General features: G+C 53.9%; 2 protein-coding genes across 2 annotated transcripts in view; one reads left to right on the forward strand and one right to left on the reverse strand.

The window, feature by feature from the left end:
* LOC108521570 (keratin, type II cuticular Hb1-like) overlaps positions 1-8,964 on the forward strand; it is a 13,340-nt gene extending 4,376 nt beyond the window's left edge. The window contains exons 2-9 of the mRNA XM_017861446.1: positions 2,180-2,388; positions 3,034-3,094; positions 4,067-4,162; positions 4,667-4,829; positions 5,123-5,250; positions 5,997-6,217; positions 6,420-6,451; positions 7,856-8,964. Coding sequence (XP_017716935.1) covers positions 2,180-2,388; positions 3,034-3,094; positions 4,067-4,162; positions 4,667-4,829; positions 5,123-5,250; positions 5,997-6,217; positions 6,420-6,451; positions 7,856-8,031 — 1,086 coding nt within the window. The 3' untranslated portion in view covers positions 8,032-8,964. The remainder of the gene's footprint in view (positions 1-2,179; positions 2,389-3,033; positions 3,095-4,066; positions 4,163-4,666; positions 4,830-5,122; positions 5,251-5,996; positions 6,218-6,419; positions 6,452-7,855) is intronic.
* A 579-nt stretch (positions 8,965-9,543) lies between these two features.
* KRT7 (keratin 7) lies at positions 9,544-24,824 on the reverse strand. Its single transcript, XM_017861443.1, has 9 exons — positions 23,893-24,824; positions 22,172-22,383; positions 19,977-20,037; positions 18,768-18,863; positions 16,773-16,937; positions 15,258-15,383; positions 12,860-13,080; positions 10,255-10,289; positions 9,544-9,874 (listed from the first exon to the last, which is right to left on the reverse strand). The coding sequence occupies exons 1-9, from the start codon at positions 24,214-24,216 to the stop codon at positions 9,705-9,707; spliced, it is 1,410 nt and encodes a 469-aa protein (XP_017716932.1). The 5' UTR covers positions 24,217-24,824; the 3' UTR covers positions 9,544-9,704.
* Positions 24,825-25,067: the final 243 nt, after the last annotated feature.

Genomic DNA, 25,067 nt, shown 5'->3' on the forward strand with positions numbered 1-25,067 from the left:
GCTACCGCGGCCTCTCCGGGGCTTCGGCAGCCACAGCGTGTGCGGCGGTTTCCGCGCCGGCTCCTGCGGACGCAGCTTCGGCTACCGCTCTGGGGTGTGTGTGGACCCAGCCCCCCATGCATCACCACCGTGTCGGTCAACGAGAGCCTCCTCACGCCCCTCAACCTGGAGATCGACCCCAACACGCAGTGCGTGAAGCAGGAGGAGAAGGAGCAGATCAAGTGCCTCAACAGCAGGTTCGCGGCCTTCATTGACAAGGTGGGTGTCCTGGATCACACCTTTCCTGAACCTGGCGGTCCTGGGAGGACATGGAAATTCCCGGAGTGGTCTCTCTAGAAATGGGGAATGAGGGCGGCTGATATTTTATATAATTTTAGGCGGTACCGGCCCATCGTATTAGATAACATTGAAACATCTGGTAAGAAAATACATCTTCTTTAATGTCTGTTTCAATCCTTAAGATTAGGTGGGAAAAAAATCTCATTGGATGCTAATGTCTTTAGCATCTCTCTAACACTTGCTTCCCTCCTGCTTCTAATAAAGAGAGCAAGCCCTGGCTTCAGAACTGTCTAGGACAACTGTTTCTGCTAGAATTAAATGTTCTGTAATTTCCCTTTATGTATGCCTAGTGATGACGGTTTTACATCTCTAATGGTAATATAAAGTTACTCTTTTAACCTGATACGTGTAAATGTTAATTGAATCAACTTATAGATAAATTAGGAGTAAAATAGTATACGGGATGGCAAAATCCTGAAGTCAGCCTTGAGTGTACACAGAAGAAAAAGGAGGCAGAGAGAGGTTGAAGGGCTGGTCCAAGGGCCCACAGAAAGTGGGTGCCCAAGCAGGGTTCCAAGCCCAGGCCCTCTCCAACTCTCTAGACCCTGGGCTAGAAGGTCCACAGCTTGGGACCCCAGCTCCCCCACTCCCTCTAGAAGGGGCTGGTTCACCTCAACAGGCTCTGCACCCTGGAGAGGTGACCAAGAAGTGGCTCATGGAATGAACACTGGCCCAGGAGCAGGCAACCTGGCCTCCGTGCTCAGTTCCTCTACTGACGCACTGTGTGGCACTGGGCAGAGGCTTCCCTTCTCCATCCCAGTGGCTTCCTCACCAGGGCTGTGTGTGGTGCAGCATGTGAGCTGGCCATGACTCTGAAAGGGAAGATAGGGCCCAAGGCAGCCATGAGACCCCATAGCCAAGACCACCTAAAATTATCCCATGTAATATCAGCAGTCCCTGCTCCCCATGTCTGCAAGCTCCAACCTGGGAATTCCCAGCTGCACTCATGGAGCTGGATGAAAAGGACCCCAGGGCTTAAAGGCAGGGAGACATCTCAGCTCCAGCTCAAATGTATGAGAAGTGGAAAACTGGAAGCCAAGGTCCCTAGTTTGTCTGCTGACATCCTTTCTGGCCAGCACAATGTACTGTTGCCATGTGTTCCTCCTGTTTCAATGAAATGCAGGAAAAGCGTATAAGCCTCACTTCCCTAGGGTCCCCACCCTCCCTGTTTTCCAAAACCTCCCCCCATTCACATTACCTGTCTGGCCCCCAGAGACATATGACACAGTGTCCAACATAAGAGTTTAGGCCACCTAGGACCACGCCCTGCACTCCCCGATGCCTCTTCAGGCCCCAGGCATCCTGCTTGGTAGGAGCCTAGCCTCTTTGACCTCCCCAGCTAGGAAGCCCTTCCCACCTTGACCACCTGTTCAATCAAACGTTCACCAAGCCAAGGGCTGGCTATAAGGACATCAGTAAATAACCCATAGGCCCTGCCCTGAGGGAGCTTATAGTGAAAGGCATTCTCCCTGCTCTATCCCTCCCAACACTGCTCTACATTCCTTTTCTCCAGGAAGTCTTCCCTAATTGTCACTACCCCCTACCCCCATCTGTCCTCCCCTAGCCTGACAGTAACCCAGCACAGCCCACAGGCCTCTCAGTTTCTCACTCATCCCATCCAGGCCCACCTGGACAGACCCTCACTTAGGCCTGAATAAGCAATTATGAAACAAGGATTCTCCAGCTGCATCCTCAGGACAGGAGAGGCCAGCAGGGGCCATGTGGTCTACCCTGGCCTCTGCACATCTCACTGCCAGTTCTGTCTTGCCTCTGGCTGTTCCCCAAGGAGGGCTGGGGATATTGACTCCTCCCACTGACTTTCCTCCCACTTCCACACCAGGTGCGCTTCCTGGAGCAGCAGAACAAACTGCTGGAGACAAAGCTGCAGTTCTTCCAGAACCGTGAGTGCTGTGAGAGCAACCTGGAGCCCCTGTTTGAGGGCTACATTACAACTCTGCGGCGGGAGGCCGAGTGCGTGGAGGCCGACAGTGGGAGGCTGGCCTCGGAGCTCAACCACGTGCAGGAGGTGCTGGAGGGTTACAAGAAGAAGTGAGTGCAGTGGGAGGAGGGTTTGGAGAAACTAAGTGGGATTGAGTCAAAGTATGATAGATTTGGGTTAGACCACAAGAGGAACTTCCCAACAGGAAGAAAATAGTACAATAATCCTGTGGGGTGTGGGGAATTTCTTTTCTAGGCTGGGAGTTTAAACATTGGAGATTCTGAACTGCTCCAGTTGCTTCATCATTATGTATTTATTTCATTAATTCATCAAACATTTTATTGATCATCTACTCAATGTTGTAGGTGCTATGTTGGGCCCTGAGTGGGAAAGGAGTAAGGAAGTAAGAAAGAGGAGAAAGGAGAGATTCCAGAACTGGGCAGGATTTCTGCCCCCACCCCCCACCCCCCGCAAGGAGTTACAGCCCAGAAACAGAGAGGAGGTCTTTGAAAATGTGCAGAGCCCCCACCCTGACCCATATGAGGAATGAGAGTCTCTGAAATAGAAAGAGCTTTGAGTAACATGGGTTGGTTTGAATGCCCAGAAGAAAAGGATGGACAAGTTCCCTTTGGTCCAACACTTTTTTCATTCTTGTGACCACCTCCAAAAGATCCAGTTCCTGGAATGTGTTTGCCTGTGCCTTCATTCCCGTTTTTTTCCTCCCCAGATCTGAGCCTTGTGTGTTTTGTCCCCAGGTATGAAGAAGAGGTGGCACTAAGGGCCACTGCTGAGAATGAATTTGTGGCCTTGAAGAAGGTGAGTGACCCCAGAATCCTTGTCCCCTCACTCAGAACTGAGGCCAGAGACAGAAGGGTCCTAGACCCAAAGGTTTGAGCTAGGAGGCCTTGACTAAAATCAGGCTCTCTGTAGTTCAGAGAGGTGGAGGGACTCCCTTAGAATCACACAGCCCAGCTTCTTTCTATTCCTTTCCACAGTGCTCCAGTGCTCCCTGGGTGCCTCTGGCAACAGAATATACTGCCTGCTTCAGGCAGTGCAATATTCTCCCCCATCTGAGGTTGCTCCCATATAGCCACCGGCTTTTCACTTCCTTCAGCCCTGCACCTGGCATAGAGTAGGCACCCTATAAATATTTGTGAGTGAAACAGCCTGTGAATTGTAGACAATGGCTGCATCCTCAAGCCAGCAACAACTCAGAACCGCAGGCAGGGACAGTGACCATCATTCTTTGCTTCTTAGATGTGACTCCGTACAAGTGCCTGGACTCTCATTAGGCCCTTCCAGCCACCTCCATATGAGGAAAGCAGGGGTTATTGTAAGAAAATAAGGTGCAGAGGTTAAGGGGACTGCTCAGAGTCACACTGACTCGGAAGGGACAGAGTTGAGCCCTGAGCCCTCTTCTGACCACAGATCTAGATTATCTTCCATGAGATTCCAGAGCGGAGAGGGGTGGGGCATCATTAGAATTTACCCATTGTACACTAGATCCTAAATTTTTGTGACAGTGCATGGCATGGATTCTAGAGGAATCATCCCAGTGGGTACCAGAGGAAGTGGCTGCAAACCTCAGTATCCCCCTCCCTTACCTGAACCTGCTCTTGACCCCACTACTAACTGCATAAGGGGCTTTGCCATAGCATGATACCAGGCACTGGGATGAGCATGTACAGAGGGTTTCCAGGGAAGCTGCTCAGCCTGATGGGGTAGGAAAAAAACAAGGGCTCTGAATTGTCTCCCAGTGCAACTCCTGTGCCATCTTCTCCCCTTTAGGATGTGGACTGTGCCTACTTGCGCAAATCAGACCTGGAGGCCAATGTGGAGGCCCTGACCCAGGAGATCGACTTCCTGAGGCGGCTGTATGAGGAGGTGTGGGGTCACAGAGCAGCAGGGCAGCAAGGAGGATATGAGTTAGACATTGGAAAAGACTTGTCACAATTCAGCTTCTAACCCCATGGTGGGACAAGGGGAGAAACCCCAGGCAGGTTCACCGTGAGCAGGTGAAGAAGTGTGGCTTGACTTCCCACTGCTATGCCCCAGGCAAGCTGGTGTTCCTGGTTACTAAAGTGACAGTTGCCACAAGGTGGTAAACTCTGGTCCTAGACCCAAAGGTTCAAGCTGGAAGGTGCTGATTAAAATCAGGCACTGGGCCTCAGACATGGACTCTCTACCTCCAAGTCCTCTAGGCTTCACGACTCTGGGCTTGAGGAGTCTTGAGGGGGTCCCGGGGTTGAGGTGGAAGACTGCAACTGGGAGAGTGGAGCTTCAGACAGTGAGGAAGCTGGGAAAGGGGACAGGGGATGATGATGAGGGTGGGCTACCAAGAGTAGGGCTCTGGTCTAAGAAGCTCTTGCCACTTGCCCTCTCCTGCAGGAGATCCGCGTCCTCCAGTTGCACATCTCAGACACCTCAGTGGTCGTCAAGATGGACAACAGCCGAGACCTGAACATGCACTGTGTCGTCGCTGAGATCAAGGCTCAGTATGATGACATTGCCACCCGCAGCCGGGCCGAGGCCGAGTCCTGGTACCGCTTTAGCAAGCGTGAGTTGGCACAGGACACCTGCCCTGCTAAGCATTGGCAGTTGGCGGAGGGATGGTGAGCGCCATCTCATTAGAAGGGATGTGATTAGAGGGATGTTGAGGCACGCTATCTCTTGCCCGCGGGATTCTGATCCATGAGGGACAGTACCAGCGAAAGTCCAATAGCTTCTCATGTTAAGCAGGACTGCCATGTGTGGTTGCTCAGGCTGAGCACTGCATAATCATCCGTGGTGTCCTGAACGGATGGGAGGTCCCACCCTAAGCCTCATGAGCATCTCTACTTCGCCAGTGCGAGGAAATGAAGGCCACGGTGATCAGACATGGGGAGACCCTGCGCCGCACCAAGGAGGAGATCAACGAGCTGAACCGCATGATCCAGAGGCTGACAGCCGAAGTGGAGAACGCCAAATGCCAGGTGTGGGAGCCCAGCCCACTCCTCAGTGTAGGAAGAGAGTGGGGTTAGCCCTCAGCAGAGGGATTTGGGTTAGACTCCTTGCCAGTGTGTGGGGACAAGGGCAAACACCCAGCATGAGGACGGACAGCCTCCTCCATGGAAAATGTTCTCCATTCTCGCTGAATGGAGGCATTGGGGCACTATGGAGGGAATGAGGTGACAAGGGCTTTCCTGCTTCCAAGGGCAGAGTGGGGCAGAGGAAATAGCACCAGTCTAAGGGGCAGGAAATCTGGGCTCTCAAACCAGCTCTGCCACTAGTTTGCCATGAGACTTGAGAAAGGCATTTAACCTCTCTAGCCTTGTTGCTCTAGATCAGTGATCGCACATTCAAACATCAGCGGGGTTGGTAAATGAGCAAAGCAAGCAAGCTGTTCCCAAGGCACTTGGGTATGATCAGGATTATGGCAAACTGGAAAGCACAAAGGGCAGGGCTAGGCAAATCCAACTGAGGCAGGCCATGCAGAAATGCGGGTCCAGTATGGCCAGATCCTCTGATCTTTTGAAAAAAGCCAGGAATTTCAATTATTGTGTTAAATTTCCAAAATTGAAGACACCGTGCAAACATGCCTGGGAGCACTAATTTGCAGCCCCTGGCCTAACAAATAGATAAGGCCTCTTCTTCCTCTGCTAGTCAGTGGTCAGTGGTTACCTGGTCTCTGACCCTGAAGCCAGAACAGAGATCCTTAATAACCCAACTTGCCTCCCAGAACTCCAAGCTGGAGGCCGCGGTGGCCCAGTCTGAGCAGCAGGGTGAGGCGGCCCTCAATGACGCCCGCTGCAAGCTGGCCGAGTTGGAGGGCGCCCTGCAGAAGGCCAAGCAGGACATGGCCTGCCTGATCAGGGAGTACCAGGAGGTGATGAACTCCAAGCTGGGCCTGGACATCGAGATCGCCACCTACAGGCGCCTGCTGGAGGGCGAGGAGCAGAGGTGAGGACCACAGCTGTGGGAAGGGTGTCCCCTCAGTTTCCCCCAGGCAGTGCTGCAGTGCTTCAACACCCAGGAGCATGTCTGCATATTATTTACTTGGAATGTGCCTCAACGCTAATTGGAGGAGAGAATTTGCAGGTTAACAGATTTCACCAGTTTTGCTCCCCACAACTAATTTCTGTCTTTTTGCTTTCCCTACAAGGTTGTGTGAGGGCGTTGGTGCTGTAAATGTCTGTAAGTAATCCATTTTGTGGGTCCTGAAATAAGAGCCTGGGATTCTGGGCAGGCAAACTTTTTCTTCAAGCTTCATATAGTAAAAACTCTAGGCTCGTGGGCCATGCAGTCTCTGCCTCAACTGCTCCACTCCGTTGTTGTCATGTAAAGCAGCCACAGCCAAAGGCAATACTTAAAGGAAGGGGTATGACTGGGTTCCAAGAAAACTTGATTGACACACAGGAAGCCTGCATGTGGCCATAGTTTGCAGACTCCAAAAGGAAAGACGGAGTTGGGCAGTGAGTGCTTATAGTAACTTAATTAGCTACAGTCATGCACCACAGAAGGACTTTCAGGTCAAAGATGGATGGAATATAGGACAGTAGTCCCATTAGATTATAATACCATATTTTTACTCTACTTTCCTATGTTCAGATACACAAATACCTACCATGGTGTTACCGTTGCCTTCAGTCTTCAGTACAGTCATATGCTGTACAGATTTGTAGCCTAGAAGCAATTGGCTATGCTATAGAGTAAACTTGTCGAACCTGCGACCAGAAGGCTGCATACGGCCCAGGATGGCTCTGAATGTGGCCCAGCACAAATTTGTAAACTTTCTTAAAACTTATGAGATTTTTTTGTGTGTGATTTTTTAAAGCTCATCAGCTACCATTAGTGTTAGTGTATTTTATGTGTGGCCCAAGACAATTCTTCTTCTTCCAGTGTGGCCCAGGGAAGCCAAAAGACTGGACACCCTTGGGGCCTGGGTGTGGTGGCTTACGCCTGTAATCCCAGTACTTTGGGAGGCCAAGGCGAGTGGATCACTTGAGGTCAGGAGTTTGAGACCAGCCTAGCCAACATGGTGAAACCCCATCTCTGCTAAAAAAGTAAAAAATTAGCCTGGCGTGGTGATAAGTGCCTGTAATCCCAGCTACTAGGGAGGCTGAGGCAGGAGAATCACTTAAACCCGGGAGGCAGAGGTTGCAGTGAGCCGAGATCGTGCCACTGCACTCCAGTCTGGGCGATAGAGAAAAATGGAGTCTCTCTATTTTATAAAATAAAATAAAATAAAATAAAATAAAATAAAAAAGATTGGCCACCCTTGCCATAGAGCCCGGGTGTGTAGTAGGCTACACCATCTAGGTTTGTGTCTGTGCACTCCATGATGTTTGCACAATGACAAAATCATTTAATGCTGTATTTCTCAGAACCTGTCTCTGTTGTGAAGCGAAGCATGGCTGTGTCTGCCTCTAGAGAGGACCTGGGCTCACAGTGTATCAAGAACGCTAGAGGCTAAGACTGCAGGAAGGAGTGCCCATGTGAGGGTGTTGAGGGGAGGGGATAGAAACAGAGGGGAGAAGCTCTGAGCCGAAGGGGCCTCTGGCCGCCAGGAGATTGAGCCCTGTGCTCCCCCTCCGGCAGGTGTCAGCAGCTCCCGCGGCGGGGTCGTGTGCGGGGACCTGTGCGTGTCGGGCTCCCGGCCGGTGACCGGCAGCGTCTGCAGTGCCCCGTGCAGCGGGAACGTGGCGGTGAGCACCGGCCTGTGTGCGCCCTGCGGCCAGAACTGCGGCAGCAGCCGCTCCGTGCGCTTCGCCTGAGCGCCCCGCTTTGTACCGACGCCGCCACCACGCCAGCAGAAGTCCCAGCCTCCTGAGACAGGCCGGAGCTCCCAGGGTCCCCAGACGTGGGGAAGGAGGGCTTCGGGGCCCAGCCTCCTCACAGGCCCCCACGCCGCGCTTTCCCGCCTCGCATCCCCTCCTTCTAGTCCCTTCACTGCTTCCGGGAGCACAGGGCTCCTACCCGCAGATCTCCCCACCTCCACATCTAAAGGACTGTCCTCGCAGCCCTAGGCAAAGACTCGGGTCCGGAGGCCTGGATGCCTATGGCTTCTGAGGGACAGATGGGCCTGGAGCCCCTTGGTGTGGACTTGCTGTGCTTTCTAATCCACTGTCTTCTAATACACGTGTGGGACAGGCCCCCTCTCCCGCCTGGCTGCCTGGCTCCCTCCTTCTCCCCTGTGCTTGTCTCAGCATTTCCATTAAAGCTCCTAGTCATATGCAATGCGCCCTGAGAGTCTCTTTTTCTTCTTGCCCACTTCGTCTTCTTAGTCGGGCGAGAGGCCCTGGATCTCCTGACACCTTGGGTGGGAACTTCATCACTGTGGCTGCTGGTCCACTTCTTTCACTCTCCACCCCAGCCCCCACCTCAGCATTTGAAAGTTCCCTGACCGTAGGGTCAAATATACAGACTTCCTCTCAGAAGCCAACACATCCCAGATAGCTCCTCCACCCAAACCACCACCATCACCCCCTGGGGTCCCAGACACACAGACCTCCCTGCGGCTCCACAGTAGCCATCATATGTGCTGCTGCCCATCAGGGACACATTTCCCCATGCATAGGCCCTGCCACAGAACACCTGCCATACTGATATTTAGAGGCCCCCATCAAGCCCTGATTTAACACAGATGTCCTTCCCCACTCCCATGGATCCAGAAACAAACCCATCTCTCCGTTAAGGTCCTAGGCACAGACCTGTTACCAGGGATCCAGACTCTAGGACCCTCCTCCCATGCACACACACACCTCCTCCCCCAGCCACCACCCCCACAGAATTCAAGATGCAAAGGACCTCTCCAGGGCCCCAGGGCCTGGCTGACCATGAGCCTGGCAGACCCAGCACCAGGAAGGGCTGAGGACGGCTGGCATGAAAGTTGGCTGGGCCACCCGAAACTGGGACCTGGGGCAGCTGAACGTCTGTGACCTCCTCACAAAAAGAATGTGTTCTGGCAGCTCTGGGCATGAGGGGAGGGAGGCAAACAGCCTTTCTACCCCCTTAGCAGGACAGCACTCCAAGGCCCAAATGCTGGCAGAGCCTGCATTTCCCCATGGCTCTTCTGAGTTCCTCAGGAGAATCTTTGGATCAGCCCCAGCCCTGGAGGCCAAGGCTCACACTAGGTAAGCATCCTGCTCCTTAGAGCAGCACCCCATCCCACCATGTGCCTTCTCAGTCTCCTGCACAAAAGGCTTCCTAGTCACCAGGGAAACCCTGCCTTCTCTAGTCCCGTGTATCCCCCTGCCCAGCCTCACGAAGCCAGGATAATAGGCACGTGGATCACTCAGGCCTCAGAATGAGGGTGCTTTATTGGAAGCTATTCTGACATCACTTTCCAGACTGTCTCATGGTCTTGGGACCGGGCATGGGAGGCAGGGACGGGAATCTTCTTGTGACTGTGGGCGGTAGCTGGAGGAATGGAGGGGTGGGAGGCAGCTCAGTTGCGGGCACTCCTGCGACTGGTGGATGTGGTCCGGATTGAGTAAGCCTTCAGGGGCCCAGGACCCGCACTGCTGGAGAAGCTCAGGGCATTACTGCCCATGGTTCCCCCGAGGGTCAGCCCAATGCCACCACCATTGCTACTGCCACCAGTGGAATTCACCACAGCTGGGAAAGAAAAGAGCAGGGCTCTCTTCAGTGTGAGGCTCCCTACCAGGGACCCCATCCCTTCACTGTACCCCACCCTCCTGTCCCAGCTGCCCCTCTCCCTCACCCCTGCCCCACCCCCATGGGCCAACCCAGAAGGGGCGTCTAACAGGGGTAGGGCTGCTCCCCAAGTGCTCCCGGCCCCACCCTGCCCTCTTGTACTGCTTCCCAGGCCATTGAGCTGGGCGGTATGTGCTCCAGGGGACCTGCCAGACCCTGCAGAAAGGAAGGAGGTTCCTGGCCCCTCCAGCAGGGCCCTGGGCCAGTCTGCCATTCTCTAGACCCAGCCCCGTCTGAACAGCACAAAGGATGCTTCCCACGGGCTGCAGTCAAGGACTTACAGATATTCACGGCTCCCACTCCATCTCCGGCCAACCTGGGGGCAGAGGACAGACAGTGAGGACAGCGCTTTCCTAGCGTGGGAGGGAAGCGCTCTCAGCTCCCTATCCTTCCAGGCCCCAAGGAGGATCATTGATTTTTCCTTCTTGCCCCACACTTCCAGCCTGCCTTCAGCCTTGTAAAAGGAGCGAGGAGGCATGCAGGAAGGGAGTGTTCACTTTGGCCCTTCTGTCCACTGGCCACATGATCCCAGGCAATGTCTCGGGGCCTCCATTTCCCACCTATGCCTTGGGCCCAACTACAGGACCAAATTCATGGGCTTGTTTGTGAGGATTAAATGACATAATCTGTCTAAAGCCCTGAGCACCTGGGATTCGGTGAATGGTAGCTGTGTGTATTATTTATGTAGATGGTTGCCTTTCCTCACCATATCATAAAATCCTAAAGGTGTCTGTGGCCTATTGATACTTTTATCCCCAGTATGAGGCCTGGAAAAGTCATTGCTTAATATATGTCAAAATAATTAGTGAATCATTGACTGACTAAATGGGGCTCCAGCCAGGACTAAGGAAGGAGCAGGGAGTGGGGGTGGCTTTAAGCAGCCATTGGGGCTGAAACAGGTCTTGCAGTAGAAATTAAAAATCCATTCGAGACAGCTGGCTGTTTGTTTTATGACTCACAGCCCCACTGTCGCCAAATCCTTGGCCTTGGGGATCAGTTTGCTCTGTGGGGGCAGGGAGGACCTCACTTTAGTAGAGGGAATAAAGGGAGCCTCGCTGGCCTCTGTGGCCCCAAGCCCAGGAAGCAGGCAGAGCAAAGCCTGAGGGAAAGAGACAGGTTTGCTGAAAGCTTCCAGGGGGCTTGCTTAAATGGCCCCTGCTTGTGCTGGGAGTTGCTGGCACTTGTGGGTGGGGAGAGGGAGCCAGGTTGCAGTCAGGCAGCAACTCTAAGAATTTCTGGTACAATGCCTAAAGAACTCAGACAGAAGAGGCCTGAATGTCCAAGGCTCTAGTGACCTGTGTGACTTTTCTCATTCTAAATAAGTGGGTGTTTTTTTGGTAGCTTTGTATTCTTAAAGTAGGCCTCCCAGTTTGAATGAGTTTCTGGACCACAACTCTGATAAGTTAAGGGATAAAAGCAAGGTATCTACCTCCATATTCCCCCAGGGTTGGGGGAACCGTATCCTCTCAGAGTACCTGAATCTAAGCCTGGTTATAGCAGCTCAGACTGAGATTAAGCTTTCGGAAGAGGATGTCTCTGCATGCTGTGTGACCTTGGGCACACTACTGACCCATTTCTGAGCTTCAGTCCCCTTTTCTTCCCATAGGAGGAAGCCAGATCAGGTACCACTCTAAGAGTCCCCCACCTCTGACTTCTATGATGACAGAAGGCTCAGGGTATGGGTTCTAAAGAATGTGGGGGCCCTGTGCCCCATGAGAGAGGTGGAAGCAGAGAGAGGCATCTTGGCTGGAGCTCCCTGTGCCCAGATCAGCTTCTGTGTTCCCAGAGGCCTTTGGTGTTCAATTCTTCTTCCCACAAAGAAGACTGGGTGCTAAACCAGGGAGAAGGCGGGTCAGTGGCAGGGGCAAAGCCCCTTCCTCCTCCTCTCCGCCTCCTACTCATACCCTGCAGCCCTGTGTCTCCTCTCCGCCTCCCAGCACCCAGGCCCTCGGCCCTAGCACCCCGGCCCTCGACCCGAGCACCCCTTTACTTCCCAGTCCCTTCCCCGCTGCTCCATTCATCCTCCATCATGTCTCTGTCTGGCCCCTCAGGAATAATACTCAGAAAAGAAAAAGTTCTTGTATACATTCAGCATTTTACAAATGCAAGTTACTTGTCTCTGGGGGTTTCCTTTGTGGATGTTTTCTGTCCTCCACCCTCTGCACCTCCCTGAGGGCAGAAACATGTCCTACATATTCTCTATCGCCATGGTGTCTTATAACAAGCCAAGAAGGAAGAGGTTGAGTTCTAACCCAACAATACATACATGAAGGCCCAGCTGCATGGACAGAGGTGTCATGTGGTTCATGAAGAATGTGCTATCAGACTCACCCATTGCAGCCTCCTCTCTGACTACAAGTGAGTCTGCAAATATCTCTGGGGACAAACAAAATTATCCTCCTCCACCACAGTCAGTTAACATCACATGATGTAGCACTTAGTTCTGTAGTAAGAAGCAGCTTGGCGTCCTGGAAGATCCTTGGAGCAGGAATCAGCACACCCTGACTGCAAACTGGCCCTGTTCCCTCAATTAATGAAACTCAACCACAGCTTTCCCCTCTGGAGACTAAGGAATCAATCATCTCTGACCTGACTACCTGAATGTGTGCTGAGGATCAAATACGATAACCCTAAGAAGCCACACACACAAAGGGACTGTTATCATTTCAATCTGCCTACTGAGCTTCACACTCCATGGTCTTTCCTTCCAGAAGGTCATCTCATTGAAGGCAAAGAGGCAAGCCTCAGCTCTGTGTTCCCTGCATCCCCACACCCAGTGCCCCACAGAGGAGGGGCACACAGGAAATGCTTGTAAATGGATTAATGTCAAGCCCCAGACCCCACGGAGCCCTAGAAGGATCCCCTTTCCAGCTTCCTTGTCCTCACCGGCTCTCCTCGCCCTCCAGCAGCTTGCGGTAGGTGGCGATCTCGATGTCCAGGGCCAGCTTCACGCTCATGAGTTCCTGGTACTCACGCAGCTGCCGCACCATATCCTGCTTGGCCCGCTGCAGGGCGGCTTCCAGCTCCTCCTGCTTGGCACGAGCATCCTTGAGTGCCAGCTCCCCACGCTCCTCAGCCTCGGCAATGGCGGCCTCCAACTTGGCACGCTGTGGGCAGCAGTGCAGCTATAAGCTGGGGCTCACCAGTCTGCCTTCCTGCCTACCCATCCTGCAGTGAGCACCCGGGCAACTTGCTTAAGGTGGCTTCATTGGCACCACCTACTCCCCCAAGTACCAGAGAATCCCAAGGGTTGAACACATCGGTTTGGATATCCAATGCCTATGTTCCAGTTCTGGCTCTGCCACTTACTAGCTATGTGACCATGGATGAACCAATCCTGCTAAGCCAAAGTCCCCTCTTTTCTGAAAGTACAATAATCACAGTGTTTGCCTCATCAGGAGATTTTGAGGATGAAATGAGATAGTATACAACATGCCCTTGGCACAATGTCTAGCACACAGCAAGTTCTTAATAAATGCTATTGTGATCATTTTTAATGAATGCTATTATGATTTTCAAACCCCCAGTCCTCCAGCCCCAGCCCCCAGCTGCAGGAGCTCTAAGACCATGGGATCTTAATTGAGTCCCCAGATGTCAGGCAGCTAAGAAAGACCAGAAACCACCTATAAAATAGGAACCAGTTGAAAGCAGGCCCAAAACAGGAGGGCCTGGAGCAGACAGACCCTCCTAGATGCCCCCAGATGCCATGAGATGCATGACTCACAGTCCCCGGGTTTGGTCAGGGATGCTCTGGTTCTAGACCTGTGCCTGCCTGGAGTAGCTGCCACTTCCTCTCTGGCCTTAGAATGCCCTCTGCTTTGGGCTCAGCCCCCATGGCCAGGAGCCTGAATAGTCCCAGGCCTCATTTTGTTTAGCTCAGAGAGCCACCATCCCTGTCCCCTGGGCAAGGACTTCTCTCCCTTCTCACCGGCCATTCTCTGTCCTCAGACCCTCTTCCCTCAGCAGAAGCAGCCTGCCTCTCTGCCAGAGACCACATTCCCCAGGAGGCCTTCTGACGCTCTGCCCCTCAGCTGTGGCTCAGTGCCCTGCCTTCTCACACTGGTGCCCCCAGAGTTAAGGCCATCCCCACTGCCTCTGGAGACCCCTTGTAGCTCCCCCGATGCCCCTCAGTGGTGGTAGACACCTGGCCCTAGGCCTGGATTTGTCCTGTTGTGTGAGAGGAGAACCGGATGTGGTAGAGGTTGCAGTGTTTGGGAAACCACCATTTGTTATTCTGTGCTTCCCCTCCTGGCCTGGAAGCTGGCCCACTTCATGGGGTGACTAGTGGCCCTGCCTCTGTGCCACAAGGCAGCCTCTGCCCTCCTATAAACAGGCCCGCAGGGCTCCAAGGGGAGGACATTTCTGGGTAAATCACCCGCATATTCCCCCGACCCACAGCTCATCTGGAAATCAGCTTTCCGAAGCTTTCACATGTGTAGCCTTCCCCCTCTCTCCACTGCAGACACCTGCACAGGCTGAGCTGCCCTGGCCACACCCTACTCAGCCAGGGCTGGGGGCCCTTCCCCCATCAACACCTCCAACCCCAGCTTCCAGCAAAGCTCATCCTCCCAGGCAGTCTCTCATCTGAAACCCGTGCCCCTGCCATGTGCCAGGTGCTGGAAGAGAGGAGCAGTGAACCAGACAGACAGGCTGCCGATAGAGGGGCTGGGTGTTTTTGAGGCTGCTGTCTCTGAAAAGGGGTCTTTTCCTAAACCCCAGGGAGGAGAAAGGAACGGCCATGGACAGAGCTGGGAGAACCACATTCCAGGGGGAGGCAACGCCAAGTGCAAAGGCCCTGAAGCATGACCATGCTTGGCAAATGCAAGACACAGGAAGTAGGTTAGCAGGGCCAGAGCAGAGTGAGGGGAGTCATGGAAAGTGAGGTTGGGGTGGGAAAGGGCCATGTGAGCCATTATAACGTCTTCTGCTGGCCTCTGTCCCTGCAATGAACGATGAGCTCCCAGGGACAGCACCCTGCACCCAGAACCAGGTGCAATCAGAGTGCTCAGTATCAATGTGGAACCAGTGGTGGCTTTCCTCTGGCCAGTCAGCCTGAGTCTCCCTCCACATGCTCTGTGCACATCCAGGACCCTTCTCCCATCAGCCCATGCCAGGACCTGGGGAAGAACATTCTGTCCTAGAGATCTCACAAGGGGGTCTGAAACAGTGGCACCAACTTTGGCCGGGAGAGGGGAAACCTCCTGCTCCGCATCCTGAGTTTGGCCTCAGCTGGCCACCCCTGCATGCCCCAAGCAGCAGGGGGAGCCAGGAGGGCTTGTCCCACCTGGTTCTTGATGTTGTCGATCTCAGCCTGCAGCCTCTGGATGGCCCGGTTCATCTCTGAAATCTCGTTCCGGGTATTCCGGAGGTCGTCCCCATGCTTCCCAGCTTGGGCCTGGAGGGTCTCAAACTGGAAGGGCCATACAAAGAGTTATGGTAGGGAGGTGGGCAGAGAGTACAGGTAACTAACTCATCCCTCTCCCCACCCAAGGAAGGCCCCTGCCAACTTATATTTTCAGGGAAGGACCATCTGACTCCCATCAACCTTTGCCTGATGCCAGGAGACCAGACAGCAGCGTGAGGAAGGGATTCATTCTCCTCCCAGCCAGCCAGGGAGGATAGACAAGGCTCCGCAGGCCCATTCCCACGGACCCCGGGGCTCCTCCACTCCCATCATGTCCTTCTGCTGGAGAATCACTGAGAGTTTGAGATTCTCACATGTTCAACACCCAGAACACCCATTTCATAGGTGAGAAGAGTGAGTCTCTGAGAAGAGAAAGCACCACCCAGGGATCACACAGCCTATCAGTGGTGGAATGAGGGCCTGAACCCAGGTCTCCTTGTTGGCATACATGTGTTCTCGCCCATGCACCATGAATGACTCCCTATCTCTGCAGGGGCAGACCTCTCAATCCTTGCCTCGGGATCCCTTCTTCAGGAACACTGGTTCACCCCAGCACCCACTCCTGCTACCTCAGCCCCTGCACCATCAACTGTCCTGCCACCATGGAGTAGATGTGATGATTAAGCTTCCCAGGTCTAGAGCCCTCGCATTCAGGATCTAGTCCCTGCTCTTCCATCTACTAGCTGCATGCAGTTGCAAATTACTAAACTTCTCTGTACCTCAATTTCCTCATCTTTAAATGGGGGTAATAGGCCGGGTTCGGTGGCTCACACCTGTAATCCCAGCACTTTGGGAGGCCGAGACAGGTGGATCACCTGAGGTCAGGAGTTTGAGACCAGCCTGTCCAATATGATGAAACCTCATCTCTACTAAAAATACAAAAAAAAATTACCCAGGCATGATGGCGCACACCTGTAATCCCAGCTACTCAGGAGGCTGAGGCACGAGGATCACTTGAACCAGGGAGGCAGAGGCTGCAGTGAGCCAAGATCACACCACTGCACTCCAACCTGGATGACAGAGCAAGACTCCATCTCAAAAAATAAAAATAAAATAAATAAAATAAAACAAAATGGGGGTAATATTGATGCCTATCTAATAGGGCTGTTCTGTGGATTACATGAGTCAATAGTGGCAAAACATTTGAAAATTGCCTAGTACTGTGTAAGTACTTGCCATATTTTAGCTATTATAATGATTAATCCATATCTGTTTCCTCTGCCCTGTCCTCCCATCTTGGGATTTCCTCCAGGGCAAAGCACCACAGATCTAAACCACTGGTGCCTGCCAAAACAGTGGGACCCAGGCCCTGAAGACTTGAGACAAGTTGAGGAGTAAGGGAAGCTGCCACCAAGGACCCTAGCAGGAGGAAGTATGCCCCCGGTGGCCTCACACCTTGGTCTGGTACCAGGCCTCAGCCTCAGCCCGGCTGCATTTGGCCATCTCGTCATACTGCGCCTTGACCTCAGCAATGATGCTGTCCAGGTCCAGAGAGCGACTGTTGTCCATGGACAGCACCACAGATGTGTCGGAGATCTGGGACTGCAGCTCCGTCAACTCCTGTAGGGACCAGACAGGACATCAGGACTTAGGGCAGGATCCTATGCCCACGCCCACCCTGGGATTCCCCACTCACAAATGAAAGAAAAGAGAGAACAGCCTGGAGTGGGCTGAGTCACCAGGCAGCAAGGGGGCCCAGACCCAGCACACATTAAGTTATTTCATTCTGTCCACCCTTGGCTCCCTGAGAGCCCATTAGCAGTGTCTCAAACGAGAATCAGGCAGGGTTAAAGGGGATAAGGAAAGGGACAGTGTCGTGCGCTGTGCCGACTTCTCACTGTGAGGTTCTGTAGGCACATGAGCTCTATTGTGAGGGAGGCCATGGGGAATGGATGAAATTATCATATTCCACCCTGCTACAGGATACTCTGCAGTCTGTACACTGATACACACACACACACACACACACACACACAGGTGTATTTACACATAAATAAACTAAACTTTCACCATGGTACATGTGTGTTTACATATAAATAAATCATGTGATAGACACAAGAAGACCTGAGATTAGAAGTGCCTGAAGCAAGCCTCAAAGAAACATCCCCTGAAATTAACAAATGTATGGACATTTGCTCTGAGGGGCTGATAAAGACTGGACGATCCGGCAAAGACTAAACTGAAGAACTGGTCTGTAATTAACCTCACAAGCTAATTATGCCCAGACTAGCCTCTGCCAGGTGACTGGCCGCCCTACCTTCTGCCTAAAGCCAGAGACTCACACTGATGAGAGTGGAGAGGTTTTTAAATCCCCTTGAAAAAAAACAGCTGGAAACCTCGGAGGACAAGGGTGAGGGGGAGAGAATGAGAAGGGAAGGGAGGACATTAGAGTGGTGAGTTGGCAGGCAGCTACCACCCAGCCCCTCTGGGAGTAAATGCTCAGGCACTCCAGTCTCTCTTGACTTGGGCTCCCCTGCTGGCCCCACCTAGCCCACCTTTGAACCCTGTCCCTGGAGTCCCCTGACCTCCTCCCGGTTCCTTTCAGTCCCACCCAATCCCCCTACCTTGGAAATGCTGCAATCATCCCATGTCTCTCCAAGGTCAATCCTGATTGACTCACCCCCACCTCCTCCCGAACTAGCCCATCCTGAATTCCTGAGTCCAGAAAGGATAAAGGGCAGGATAAATCCTCCCAATCCCTGATGAAGGAAATAATACATATAATGGTCCATTTCCAAGACAAAGTGCCTTAAATTGGCTTAGGTCAGCAAACTACAGAAGAAATAGGATATACTAGTCCTCTGCTTGAATAGCCAATGCCTGCTTGTCGGCCCCTCAGCTTCTCTTGCCCTCACCTGAACCAAAGAAGTTTAGTCTAAGATGAAGGTCTACTAGCCTGAAAAATGACTCACTTTGTCTGTTCTTATCAGCCTGCCCAGCTACTTAGGTCATAAGTCAAATACTTAAAGAGCCCTTGAGCTGACTAGGATTGCAATGCATTGTGGGCTGCAACAAAATGAAGCAAGCCAACCCTAAAAAAAACACCTAAAGCCCCAACCCAACAACCAATAGGTGATGTCCAGGAAGATTCTAACCCCATAGCATTCTGCCTGTGAGGAACTGAGGGAGGGACCTGTGCACTAGGGGATAAATTGCTTGTTGTGGCTGTGCTGGGCGTTCCATCAGATACCCATCTTGCAAGACTGTCATTAAAAGTGTCACTTTCGCTGTTCTCCAGGTCTCTGAGTCCATTCTTTGGGTTTGGACGGTTGAGTTTGTTTCTCACACTGACACATACCTGGACTGGCCCAGAGGCAGGGGGTTGGACCAAATGTCTCCCTGGTTAGAATGGGTAGGATAAGACATGTCACCCAGCCCCGTGGTCCTCACCATCTCATTGAGGGTCCTGAGGAAGTTGATCTCATCATTCAGGGCATCCACCTTGGCCTCCAGCTCCACCTTGCTCATGTAGGCAGCATCCACATCCTGGGGGTTGGGGCAAGATGGGGCAGAGGGAGACCATGTCCTCAGTACAGGGAACATTTAGCAGGGGTGGGAGTAGTCCTGCCCTACCCAACCCACAGGCCAAACACTACCTCCCTACCCAGAAACAGAGTTTCTCCAGCTGCCTGACACGGTCACAGCAGGAAGCTTGCCCTGCTGCCCCTCCAGACTGCATGGTGGGCATCAGCACGGGTATCCCAGAGCAGCTGAAGCCCCAAGCTAGCACTTGACCAGTTCCTAAAGACCTAGATGGTTTCAACACCCCCCTAGCTCCACCTACTAACCGTGTAACCTGGAAAAAATCACTTCAACTCTGGGAATTCAACTTTTCATCAGTCAGTAGCAGAACACAAAGTCATTCAGATTCCCAGCCCCTCTCCCAGAGATGGAAAATCTCCAGGCTATGTGTTTAATTTGCAGCATGGTAACTATGATGCAGTTGGGCCTCAAATAACACCCCAGGTGAAGATGGTGTCTGGGCCTCTTCCAGCTGCACTTTCCCGAGGTTAAACTCCAATGGACAGGCCTCACTTTTACTCATCCCTGAATCTCCAAGGGCCCAGCTCCCAGGGGCAAGTTGCACTTCTGTGGTTTGGCCTGGAACACCAACTGCTCAGTGTTTTGAAGAGAATCTTAAAGAGCATATAGACAAGACCCCTAAGATACTTCTAAGGCCTTCCAACATTGCACATCTTCAGGAACAGAGAGCTCATGCTGGCTGGAGGCAGCTCATTGCATTCATTCAGCAAACATTTCAGGCGAGCCAAGCACCACCTTTGTGATGAAAATGTTCTGTCTTGAATACAGCACTTCCTTATTCAGCATCGAAATCTCCCTCTATAACCTCCATCCTTTGCTCTTAGTTCTAACCCCTAGAGGCCTAGAAATGAGTCACCCCCCCCCCCACACACACACACACACACACACACACACACGCACATGCACCCACAGGACAGGCTGTGCAGACTTCCTCTTGGACAGCTCAGGCAGGTCTTGGCCAGAGGTCCCCATGGGCTGCTCAGGTGAGAGGACCCTGTGGTCCTTTGTCCCACATGTTTTCAGACAACCCGCCTCCAGCCTGTCTTCTCCACTCACCTTCTTCAGCACCACAAACTCATTCTCAGCAGCTGCGCGGCGGTTAATTTCATCTTCATACCTGCAGTAGAGGAGGGCCTGGTGTTGGTACAGCTTTGCCTCCACGCTCCCCCAGCCATATGCAGCTGTGAAATCTGCCCTGCCTCCCTTCCCCTACTCTTTAAAGACACACCTGAAAAAACAGGTGTCAGCTACAAAACCAAATTTCCCTGACTTCCACGTGGCCATTCCTAGGGCTTTGAGTCTTGGCATTGGGGATTGTTGGTGGGGCACATAGGAAACATGTGAGTGACAGCACAGAAGCTGCATGTCCTGGGAGAAAGAAAGCAAATAATAATAGTCATATGCATGGACTGTGTTCTATGGGTTGTGCACATATTATGTGCTTTCTGTGCACGAGCTCATTTCATCCTCACAGCAAACCTATAATGATGGTACTCTGGTTATCAGAGAAGGGAACAGAGACACAGAGAGGCAGCATAATCTGCCCAGGTCACTAAGCTGCTAAGTGGCACAGCCCAGACTTGAACCCTGGCAGCTCACTCCATGCATGCCCTAATCACTACCTAATCCCACCCCTCAGGGGCAAAGAAGGAGTCTGAAGGGGAGGAACCTTATAGAATCAGGATGAGGGATACACAAAGTCGTGAAAGAACCAGGTCCCGCCTAGATGATCCAGTCCCCATCCTTCCTCCCACAGCTCCTGTCACTCTTCCTCCCAAGGAGCCACTCCTGGCCCTTAGGAGGACCTGAGCAAACAAGGCACAGAGGAAGAGACCACACTGGCCTAATCTAATGCTTATGTTGAGACTCAAAAAAGGGTGTTGGAAACAAGAGTTCCAAGAGCTGCTGGGAGCAGTAGGGGCAACCTGGGGTGGAGAGCAGGACCTCCAGGTAGGCCAAGCCCCTTCAGGAGCCCAGACTCAGGGTGGGAGGTGCCCATACTCTCTAAGTTACACTTCCTCAAGTCCTATAGAAGCTGTAGAAATATCTGCAAGGCTTCCTGTCCATCCCTGCCTCGGCGGTGCACAGCCAGGTCCAGAGGGTGCACAGATCAGAACTCCCTGAGCGGCTGCACACAGGGACCCTCCCTGTACCCCTTCCCCAGACCCCCTTCCAGTTCCTGTTTCAGTCCCAGCCTGGATCTCAGGCTGGCTCCACAGGAAGGTGCTCTGAGGGTTTGGGGTGGGGGGAGTATTGGGGGGGCAGCAGGTGTGCACACATGCATACACACACGTGTTAGTCCTAACAAGAGGGGCTGAATGGTGGCCCCAGGCCTTCCCTACTCTGCACCTGTCTGGTTCCACCTGCTATGGGACTAATCCTGTTGACTTTTGCCCTAGGGAAGTGGGGATGTGGGGGGGCACTCCACAAAGACCTTGTTTGCTCTCCTCCAGTCACAGCCAATGTATCTGCTCCTGCTTAGTCACATAGCCACAGGCAGGGGACAGAACTCACTCACTGCCCCACTGCCCCTCAGGTGTGCCAGGGTGGGGCCGGCCTGAGCTTCAGGTTTTTGTTTCTATTCAATGAGAAAAGAGCACAGCGAGCACCTCAAAGGCCTGTCCTCAGAAGCCCCAGTCCTAGCCTTCCTGGGCCTCCTTCTGGCTCCTACCATGACCAGATCCACCCTCAGCCTCTGCAGCCCTCCCATGGCTCACGATAACCATTTTCCCTCCCTGCTTCTTTCCTTCCCAAGTTGGCTCCGTGTCCCCTCCTAGGAGTCAGGGACCTAAAATTCAAGTCCCAGCTCTCCCAGTGACCTTTGCTGTGTGAGTTCAACCAAGTCCCAAAATTTCTCTGGTCTCTAATTCCTCACCTGAACAAAAGAGAGTTGTTCTAGAATAATCTGTGAAGGTCATGCCAGTTCTGAAGCACCCCTGTCAGAAGACACTTTCTGCCCTACTCTCTCTCGGGGCCGTGGTCAGGCACCCACAGGAGACAGTGCAGGTCAGGGCTGGGCTGAGACATTTCACTGGGACTGAGTCAGGGGAAAAGACCAGAATGATTTGGAAACAGCCCCCAGGGACAAAGAGGAGTGAGGAAAAGTAGGAAATGCATTGGTCAAGACTGGCCCCTCAGGGAGTTATTGGACTATGCAGTTGCTTGCTGACTCCTGAAGCAGGGGGACTTGCACAGGGTCAGCTGATGAGGTCCAGGGCAGGGGTTTTCACACGCAGCACTGGGGGCATTACTTATTCTTGAAGTCTTCCACCACATCCTGCATGCTCCGCAGCTCCGCCTCCAGGCGGCCCCCATCCACCTGCAGCGCCTCAAGCTGCCCCCGAAGGCCAGCGATCTGGGCCTCAAAGACGTCTGGGAGGCGGCTGCTCTTGGCCGACTTCTGCTCCTGCAGCAGCGTCCACTTCGTCTCCAGCAGCTTGTTCTGCTGCTCCAGAAACCGCACCTAGCAAGGGCGAGAAGGAGGAAACTCAAGAGGAGCCGGAGTGTGCCACCCACAGCGGGACTGAGGAGCATTGTCTCTAGCCACTTAGCAGAGCCTTGCTCTCCCTGGCTGTTTCCCTGCCTGGGGCCACCAGCCCTCTCCCTTTGGACTCCAAATCAAGTGTCCTACAGAGTGATCCAGGAAGCAGGTCTGCCTGGTGCACGGATGTGCCCCGTGGTTGACTCTCCACGAATGTGCTCTAGGGCCTCGCCTCTACTTCACTCCCCATCGCATTACAGGTGGTGTTCTCCACCTCCCTCTCTGAAGGGCCACCTCTTCCTGTCAATGGATCATGAAGATGACCAGGCCCAGCCCTCCCTTTGGTCTGGGACCTCTTCTCTTCCTTCCTCAGTATCCTTTCTCTCCTTCCCCTTTCTCCAGCAAGGCCTCAGGACAGTCAATCCATTGGTAAAATGACCCTAGCCTGGAGTCCACAAAGGCTCTTAAGGAGTAGCTGGTATGATTAGGGGTGGGAGGCAATAGAGGCTTCTGCAAAACCAGCAGCTCAGGGCTCCAGGCCCTGTGGACCACAGAGAGTAAGACGTGCGGCTCAACACGTGGGGGAAACTGGGCCTGAAGCAGCCTGGGGAGGCCCCTACAAAATCTAAAAAACAGGTCTGGGTGAATGGTGAAGGAAAGGAGGACATGAGGGATGGGGGTGGTGTGGGAGTAAACTTGGTCGAAGCCTGAGGAAGCCAGAACAGCCCAGCAGGGCCAGCCCTGAGTTCCTGGCTTTGGCCGCACTCCTCCCAAACCCACCAGTCAAGTCTGTCCCTTGACCCCTCCAGAGGCCCTTGTGTGACGGAGTCCAACAGACAGGAAAAATATCTCCAAAATGGCCCCTTTTCGAGGCCCCTCTCTGCCACTCCCTGCCCCCAACTGGGCCATCTTCAAGGGCAGGTGTAACCTCTCCTCCTGCCACCTAAGGGAGGCTGGAGGACCAGGCAGGTGGGGGCGGGGCGAGGCGGGAGCCTCCCTCACTGTAGCCCTAATCTCCAGCATCCGCATCCGCATCAGCATCTGAACAAGACTGGGTCTTCCCCGCTGGGAAGGGCGTGCCACCCAACTCCATTCCTGACTCCACACGGTCCCCTCTCAGGGAAAGAGTGCCAGAGAGAGAACTCCTGGCCTAGGCCTCTGGAACTCCTAGCCAGAGGCAAAACTTGTCCAGGGGACCCGCAGGCAGCCAGCGAGGGCAGCCCTGCGGCACTCAGGCCCGCACTCCCGGAGGAAAGGGAGGGGCAGCTGGGCAGCTTGCTGGAAGGGAGGGCTTGGAAACCGAGGGGATAAAATAGCCACGGGGTTCATGCGGAGAAGGAAGGACCCCCAGATCGTGCCCCCAACACTAGCGGAAAGACAGAAGGGCGGCAGTGCTCCCAGCGCCTCGCCCGCGCGCAGGCAGGGCTAGTTAGGGCGGCTGGTGTGGTCTGGAGCGCGGCTCGAGGCGAGGCGAGGTCCAGTCCCGCTCACCTTGTCGATGAAGGAGGCAAACTTGTTGTTGAGGGTCTTGATCTGCTCGCGCTCCTCCTGGCGCACCCGCTGGAGGGAGGGGTCGGCGTCCAGCCGCAGGGGGGCCAGCAGACTCTGGTTGATGGTGACCTCGCGGATGCCGGCGCCCACCGGGCCCCCGTAGGCGGAGCGCACGGCCACGCGCGGCCGCGAGGCGCCCAAGCCGTAGAGGCTGCTGCTGCCAAGGCCGCCGGGGCGCGCGGAGCTCAGGCGCACCTGGGCGCCGCGGCCCGAAAAGGCGGCTGAGCGCGAGGTGAATACCGGGGAGCTGAAGTGAATGGACATGGTGGCTGGGCCGGGATGGACCTAGCGGCGGGCTAGGAGGAGCGCGCACTCGCTGACCTCAGGGACTCTCTGCCCCTTTTATCCGCCGGCGCAGGCGGCTGGGCTTCCACAGGTAGGGGCGGGGCTGGCCGCGGGCCATCCTTCTCTGCTGCCAGGCCCCTCCTGGAGCTGCCCTCCGCCATCTGCCTGCCCGCTCCGCCGAAGCCCAGACTTTCAATCCAAGCAGGAATGGTCCGGAGTGGGCAGGAGCGCCATCCCTAGACGGCCGCAGAGAACAGCGAGGGACCACAGTTCCAGCCCATCAGAAAAGGGTTCAGTGAGGGAAGGCTTCCCGGAGGAGGATGCTTGGAGACGGGGTGAAGAACAGAGATCCCTGATGCCGGAGCAGTGGCAAGAGACTGGGGGAAGAGGTGGGCAGAAAAGTTCCAACCCTGGAGTCAACGCCCAGACGCCCGTCCAGGCTGCTGAAGCCAGAAAGGCATTCCTTACCGCTCTCCCTAAAACCGATCCAGCTCCTCCTTGAGAGATCAGCTCACTTGTTCGGGAGTCTGACCCCTCCTGGCCCAGCTAGTTTCCCTGGCTGCGTTCCCTCCTACTTCATTTCCCAAAGAAACTAGGCTGAGAGGGCCACGACCGCACTTCTGGCTCCTCCCCTCCCCACTCCAGTAGGCATCGGAAACCCAGGGGCCTTGGGAATGATTACCCCGGACGCTCACCTCCCGGACCCTCCACTCATATTCCTGCCCATTTATTTTATGCGTCTCTGTAGAGGAAGGGACACTCGTGTGTATTTGTGACACTTTGTGGATGTGTGTACACTTCTGTGTGTACACGCCTGCAGGCCTTTGGGC

The sequence above is a fragment of the Rhinopithecus bieti genome, unplaced genomic scaffold (genome assembly GCF_001698545.2).
Source record: "Rhinopithecus bieti isolate Rb0 unplaced genomic scaffold, ASM169854v2 scaffold_56806, whole genome shotgun sequence".
NCBI lineage: Eukaryota > Metazoa > Chordata > Mammalia > Primates > Cercopithecidae > Rhinopithecus > Rhinopithecus bieti.